Raw genomic sequence first — 7,623 nt, forward strand, 5'->3', positions numbered from 1 at the left:
TGTTGCTGGCCAAATTCGACCGCACCTTGGCGCCAAGCCATTTTATGCCTCCTACCCATCCCTGCTCCCCCGAAACTCCTTGCAAAGCAGCAGTGTAAACACAACTCGCAATGAGCTCGGGTGACTTGCTTTCCAAAGAGCCTCCATCGCTTCCGCTGCCCGTCGTATGTTTCTGGGGGTTTACTGTGGTCTCTCTCTCGCTCCCCCCCCCCACACACACCGCCCAGGCGCCGGAGGTCATTCGGATGCAGGACAATAATCCGTACAGTTTCCAGTCAGACGTCTACGCCTATGGGATCGTCCTTTACGAGATCATGACGGGCACGCTGCCCTATTCGCACATTAACAACCGAGACCAGGTACAGCCGAGACCAGAGCTGGGTAGAGGGAGCCCGGCAGACTGGGCGACCGGGAGGTCAGTTATCGATGGTCGCAGGCAGTTAGTGATCGACAGGACCAGAGGAGGGACTTGGCGATCAAAGGGCTGGGGGAGCGGGGGGGGGGGGGGGGGGGGGGGGGGCGCCCCGGGGTGTTTTATTTTTCCTCCTCTCCTTGTCAGTCTTATATCGATTTAATGTTGGAATTCTATCCTTGAGGAGGAAGCTTTGAGGCCGATCCTGTGGAGTTGTCCCAACAGAGCACCTCCTTCAGGCTGTTTCTGAGGACGGTTCGGAGTTGGCCGCATCACCGTGGGCCTGGAGTCACGTGGAGCCCCCGGACTAAAATGGCGGATCTCCCCCTCCAAAAAAAGGGGTGTTAACGCCACCCCACCCCACCCGCCCCCTCTTCCCCGAATCCCCCGGAATTCCTTCACTGGGTTCGAGTTCCACCCTCCTGGCATGGGATTTGAACTGGTGTCTCCCGCCCCTCGGGGGGGGTGGGGGCCGTGGATTATTGATGTCACCGCGACGCCATCATCGGTCAACAGGCACGAGCACACTCCAACAGAGAGGGGAGAGTCGGTGTGGACCAGGAACTGGGCGGAATACTGGGCCTAGAACCGGGAGCAGTCAGGCAGGAATGGAGGGAGACCCCGGCGAGGGAGAGTCGGCGATGGAGAACTGGGGAGGGAGCAGGAACTGAGGGAGGGAGTGTCGGGGAGGGAGAACCAGAAGGGAGAGTTGGGGAGGGAGCGAGAACTGGGGGAGGGAGAACCGGGAGAGAGAGTCGGGGAGGAAGCGGGGGATAGATGGGGGTGTGGGGAGGGGAGCAGGCGACATATGGAGGGGAGTGGACAGTGGGCGACGGACCTTAAGAAACATTGCCTGGCGCTTTGGGCGTCCTGAGGGCAGGAGGAGAGCAAGCTGCCGTTGGCTGGGCTGACGCTTGGGCGGGGCCCTGACTCTCGCCCTCTCTGCTGCAGATAATATTTATGGTGGGCCGCGGCTACCTGACCCCCGACCTCAGCAAGGTCTACAGCAACTGCCCAAAGGCTATGAAGAGGCTCCTTGTGGACTGCATCAAGGTGAAACGTGATGAGCGGCCGCTGTTCTTCCAGGTAAGGCATCACCCTCCAAAGGCACACACACCGTGGGCAGCCCCGCGGGAAAGTATGAAGTTATCCTCTTCAGCAGCGGCCTATAGCAAAGCCAAGACCCATCCAGAGAGAGAGAGAGTGCAGGACACTGTGGTGCAGTGGGATCTGGGGGACCTGGGCTATGAATCCTTAAACGTCAGTACGCAGACGAATGGGATCGGCCTTTACCCTGATGTGGGGGATAGGGGAACGGAGTGTAAAATCCCAGGCAGTCTCTGTAGGGGGTGATGGTGAGACCCCCCACCTGCAGCATTGTGCCCAGTTCCCAGCCCCCTCACTGAAGGAGGGACTGAGGTGGGGGAGCAGTTCGGTGGAGTTCCCTCGGCTGGTTCTTGAGGGTGGGGTAGAGGGTCAGGGTGCTGTCCCCCATGGAAACGCAGAGAATAGAAGCAGGAGTGAGGCCATTCAGGCTGTCAGGCCTGTACTGCTGGTCAGTACAACCCTGGCTGAGTATTCAGCTCACTGCCTGTTCCTGTTTCCCTTTAGCCCGAAGGATTTTATCTAAGTCCTGGAAAACATTCTATGCTCCAGCCCCGACTGCTCTCTGTGGGGCAGGGAGTCCCACAGGGACTCCCCCGACATTTCTCCCCCATCTCAGTCCCACCTCCCATCTCCTTTAGACCGTGACAGCGCTCCTGCTTCTGGATGGCACATTCCCCGCCGCCGTCCAAAATCTGGTTAGGATTTTACAGGTTTCTGTCAGATCCCCTTCCTTGTCCTTCCAAAAACTCCAGTGAATATATAGTCCCTAACCGATCTGGTCTCTCTCTCTCTCTCCCTACATCAGTCCTGCCATCCCAAGAATCAGTCTGGAAAAGTGTGTGCAGTGAGAAGGGAACTGTGTGCAGTATTCCCATTGGGATGCAGAGACCTGTGGTGGTGATAGTGCCCCTGCCTCTGGACTAAGAGGCCTGGGTTCCACATCCCGCTTGCTCCAGGGATACGCCATAACATCTCTGGGCAGGTTAATGAGAAAATACCAGGGAGATGTATTCCCGGTGGGAGAGGGAGATGGGAACTGTGCACGGTAGTCCCAGTGGATAGGGAGTCAGGAGCAGCCCACAGTATTTCCAGTGTGATAGGGAGATGGGAACTGTGTACGGTATTCCCAGTGGGATAGGGAGAAGGAACTGTGTACAGTATTCTGGTGAGATAGGGAGACAGGAACTGTGCACAGAATTCCCAGTGGGATAGGGCAATGGGAACTGTGCATGGTATTTCCATTGGGGTAGGGAGATGGGAACTGTGCACGGTATTCCTGGTGGGATAGGGTGATGGGAACTGTTCACGGTATTCCTGGTGGGATAGGGAGATGGGAACAGTGTATGGTATTCCTGGTGAGATAGTGAGATACGAACAGCGCACTGTATTCCCGATCTCACCAGGAATACCATACACTGTTCCCATCTCCCTATCCCACCAGGAATACCGTGCACAGTTCCCATCTCACTAACTCACCGGGAATACAGTGCGTTGTTCGTATCTCCCTGTGAGTTAGTGAGATGGGAACTGTGCACGGTATTCCCAGTGAGATATAGAGATGGGAACTGTGCACGGTATTCCCGGTGGGATGGGGTGATGGGAACTGTTCACGGTCTTTCCATTGGGATAGGGCGATGTGAACTGTGCATGGTATTGCCATTGAGATAGGGAGATGGGAACTGTGCATGGTATTCCCAGCGAGACAGCAAAAGAGCACGGTATTCCCAGTGCCGTAGAGAGACAGGAAATAAGCACAGTATTCCTGTGCATGGTATTCTCGATGAGATAGGGAGATGGGAACTGTGCACGGTATTCCCGGTGGGATAGGGAGATGGGAACTGTGCACGGTATTCCCGGTGGGATAGGGAGATGGGAACTGTGCACGGTATTCCCGGTGGGATAGGGAGACGGGAACTGTGCACGGTATTCCGGGTGGGATAGGGAGACGGGAACTGTGCACGGTATTCCGGGTGAGATAGGGAGACGGGAACTGTGCACGGTATTCCCGGTGAGATAGGGAGATGGGATCTGCGCACGGCATTCCCAGGGAGACGGGGAATAAGCGCAGCATTCCTGGTGCGCTGTTAGCAATGCTACATTGTGAACATGGTGTAAACCTTTCTCTCTCTCTCTCTCTGTGTGTGTGTGTGTGACCTCCCTCCCTCCATTCGCCCCCCACCCCCACTCTCTCTCCAACATTCCTGCTCCCTGCCCACATTCCCCCCCACCCCGCCAACAGATCCTGGCCTCCATCGAGATGCTGCAGCACGCGCTGCCAAAGATCGAGCGCAGTGCCTCAGAGCCCTCGCTGCACCGTGCCGTGCAGAGCGACGACGTCAACCCCTTCGTGCTGACCGCCTCCCGCCTTATGCCTTCCTGAGAGTCGGCCCTAGCCCCCTCTGCCCACCTGGTGCCCGGGGAGTGGGAGGGAGAGGAGGGGGAGTACCTGCAGGATCCCGGGGCAATCCGCTGCAACTCGCCTCCTCTCCCGTCCCACACCCCTGGCTTCCTGACCCTCGCAGGAGGTCAGTGCGCGAGCCTCGGGGAAGCGCGATCTGGAGGACGGTCCTTCCTCCGCTTCCTGGTGCCAGTGGGGGCCAACTTCCCTCATTTTGGGCAGAGACAAGCAGGGCACCTTCTCGCGTACGGATTCACCGAACTGTTCACAAACTGTTTCACGCAAAAGCCGGAAAGGCAAGCAGCCCTGCGTTGGGTGGGGTGAGGGCACCCTTTGGACGCCCATTGGCGTCTCTAGGCTTGCTCCAGACTTTGAGACATGGAATTTCTTCACGGGATTGCTTTGGCTGGAGGGGGGGGCGGGATCGCGCAGGGGCAGTGGTGTGACACAACCCTTTCTCCGCCTTGCCCCCTTCTCCTCACGGCTGCAGGGTCCAAAGGTATCGCCAGGGGCCTGTAGAGGTGGGAGCCCAGCTAGGCCTCGGGCCCATGTGGGTGCCCCTCCCCGGCTGGTACCTCTCTTCTGTTCTGTCTGTTTTTTTTTAAGAAAAAGAATAAAAAACAACGCCGTGGTTTGGTTTTTAGGCCAGGGTTTTTTATTTTTGCTTTCCTAATTTTGCCAGAACGAAAGCGGTATTTTGAAAGCTGCACAGTTACACGTCGCGCTTCCTGTTCCTGCGCATCTGCGGAAGCCTGACTGCAGCCTGTGACCACGGTTCACCCTTACACCTCCCCCCCCCCCCACCCCCCCCGTCCACTGTCAGGATCTGATACTCCCAGGGACAGCACGGGGTTAGATACAGAGTAAAGCTCTCTCTACACTGTCCCCCCCATCAAACACTACCAGGAACAGTGACAGCACAGGATTAGATACAGAGTAAAGCTCTCTCTACACCGTTCGCCCCCCATGCCATCAAATACTTCCAGGACAGGGGCAGCACAGAGTTAGATACAGAGTAAAGCTCTCTCTACACTGTCCCCCATCAAACACTCCCAGGGACAGCACAGGGTTGGATACAGAGTAAAGCTCCCTCTACACTGTCCCCCATCAAACACTCCCAGGGACAGCACGGGGTTAGATACAGTTAGAGTTAAGATCCCGTTTCCTAATCCAGCTCCTGCTGACGCACTGTCACCTGAAGGTAACAGAACGAAACCCGACTGTCAGAGTGGTGTCCTCTCTCTGTGTGTGTGTATGTGTATGTGTGTGTGTGTGAGTATGTGTTTGTGACTGTATGTCTGTGTGTATGTATGTGTGTGTGTGTGTATGTCTGTCTGTGAGTGTGTGTGTGTATGTCTGTCTGTGAGTGTGTGTGTGTATGTCTGTCTGAGTGTGTGTGTGTCTGTCTGTCTGTGAGTGTGTGTGTGTATGTCTGTCTGTGAGTGTGTGTGTGTATGTCTGTCTGTGAGTGTGTGTATGTCTGTCTGTGAGTGTGTGTATGTCTGTTTGTGAGTGTGTGTGTGTGTCTGTGAGTGTGTGTCTGTGTCTGTGTCTGTGTGTGTGTGTCTGTGTGTGTATGTCTGTGAGTGTGTGTGTATGTCTGTGTCTGAGTGTGTGTGTGTGTATGTCTGTGTCTGAGTGTGTGTGTGTGTGTCTGTGTGTGTGTATGTGTGTCTGTGTGTGTGTATGTCTGTCTGTGAGTGTGTGTGTGTGTCTGTGTCTGTGAATATATGTGTGTGTTTTTGTGTGTGTGTGTGTGTGTGTCTGTCTGTGAATATATGTGTGTGTTTTTGTGTGTGTGTGTGTGTGTCTGTGTCTGTGAATATATGTGTGTGTTTTTGTGAGTGTGTGTGTGTATGTCTGTGTGTGTCTGTGTCTGTGTGTGTGTCTGTGTGTGTATGTCTGTCTGTGAGTGTGTGTGTGTGTGTCTGTGAATATATGTCTGTGTCTGTGAATATATGTGTGTTTTTGTGAGTGTGTGTGTGTGTATGTCTGTGTGTGTGTGTGTGTCTGTGTGTGTCTGTGTGTGTGTGTCTGAGTGTGTGTCTGTGTCTGAGTGTGTGTCTGAGTTTGTGTCTGTGTGTGTGTGTATGTGTGTCTGTGTGTGTGAATATATGTGTGTGTTTTTGAGTGTGTGTGTGTGTCTGTGAATATATGTGTGTGTTTTTGTGAGTGTGTGTGTGTGTCTGTGTGTGTATGTCTGTCTGTGAGTGTGTGTGTGTGTGTCTGTGAATATATGTCTGTGTCTGTGAATATATGTGTGTTTTTGTGTCTGTGTGTGTGTGTCTGTGTCTGTGTGTGTATGTCTGAGTGTGTGTGTGTCTGTGTCTGAGTGTGTGTGTGTCTGTGTCTGAGTGTGTGTCTGTGTCTGAGTGTGTGTCTGTGTCTGTGTGTGTGTGTGTGAGTGTGTGTGTGTCTGTGTGTGTGTGTATGTCTGTCGGTGTGTGTCTGTGTCTGTGAATATATGTGTGTGAATATATGTGTGTGTTTTTGTGAGTGTGTGTGTGTATGTCTGTGTCTGTGTGTGTGTGTCTGTGTCTGTGTGTCTGTGTCTGTGTGTGTGTGTATGTCTGTGAGTGTGTGTGTGTCTGTGTCTGTGTGTGTGTGTATGTCTGTGAGTGTGTGTGTCTGTGTCTGTGAATATATGTGTGTGTCTTTGTGAGTGTGTGTGTGTATGTCTGTGTGTCTGCCTTTAGTGGCTCCTTCCCAACCTTCCTCGCTCATCATCAACACCGCCAAAGGAGGAAGCTCACATCAGGCACAGAGTCGGTCTTCAGTCTTTGAAGCGGATCCTCAGGGTGGGTGACTGAAGGCTTATGCGAGAAGGTGAGGTTTGAAGGCCCGAGGGAAGAGAGAGGGAGCCCTAGAGCTTTTAGCCCCTTGCCACTTCTGGCACAGCGGTTGGAGGCAGGGCAGTCCGTCCAGGAAATGGGGAGGGATGATCTGGAGCTGAGAGTCGGAGGAGCGTGGACAGATCTCGGGAGAGTCGAGTCCGTGGCTTGGAGGTAAGAGACAGGGGGTAGCCCTGTGACAGGCAGAGTCCATGTGTTTAGCCTTTCTGCCTTTGACCTGCCAAGCCTCCAGTGAAAGGGATCGGTATATAAAGCAGGGCAAGAGTTATAGCTGGGGGAAAGGCAACTATGAGGCGATGAGGCAAGATTTAGGATGCATAGGATGGAGAAGGAAACTGCAGGGGCTGGGCACAATTGAAATGTGGAGCTTGTTCAAGGAACAGCTACTGCGTGTCCTTGAGAAGTATGTACCTGTCAGGCAGGGAGGAAGTGGTCGAGCGAGGGAACCGTGGTTTACTAAAGAAATTGAATTTCTTGTCAAGAGGAAGAAGGAGGCTTATGTAGAGATGAGGCGTGAAGGCTCAGTGAGGGCGCTTGAGAGTTACAAGTTAGCCAGGAAGGACCTAAAGAGAGAGCGAAGAAGAGCCAGGAGGGGACATGAGAAGTCTTTAGCAGGTAGGATCAAGGAAAACCCTAAAGCTTTCTATAGGTATGTCAGGAATAAAAGAATGACGAGAGTAAGATTGGGGCCGGTCAAGGACAGTAGTGGGAAGTTGTGCGTGGAGTCCGAAGAGATAGGAGAGGTGCTAAATGAATATTTTTCGTCAGTATTCACACAGGAAAAAGACAATGTAGTCGAGGAGAATACTGAGATACAGTCTATTAGACTAGACGGGATTGAGGTTCATAAGGAG

At 53.7% G+C, this 7,623-nt stretch overlaps 1 protein-coding gene across 1 annotated transcript; it reads left to right on the forward strand.

Moving 5' to 3' along the window:
- Positions 1 to 110: 110 nt before the first annotated feature.
- Positions 111 to 4,560, forward strand: LOC125482404 (RAF proto-oncogene serine/threonine-protein kinase-like). Its single transcript, XM_048594476.1, has 3 exons — positions 111 to 359; positions 1,364 to 1,498; positions 3,759 to 4,560. Exons 1-3 carry the CDS (start codon positions 111 to 113, stop codon positions 3,897 to 3,899), a joined length of 525 nt encoding a protein of 174 aa, XP_048450433.1. The 3' UTR covers positions 3,900 to 4,560.
- Positions 4,561 to 7,623: the final 3,063 nt, after the last annotated feature.

Source organism: Rhincodon typus, unplaced genomic scaffold (assembly GCF_021869965.1).
Source record: "Rhincodon typus isolate 14 unplaced genomic scaffold, sRhiTyp1.1 hic_rhity00009883, whole genome shotgun sequence".
NCBI lineage: Eukaryota > Metazoa > Chordata > Chondrichthyes > Orectolobiformes > Rhincodontidae > Rhincodon > Rhincodon typus.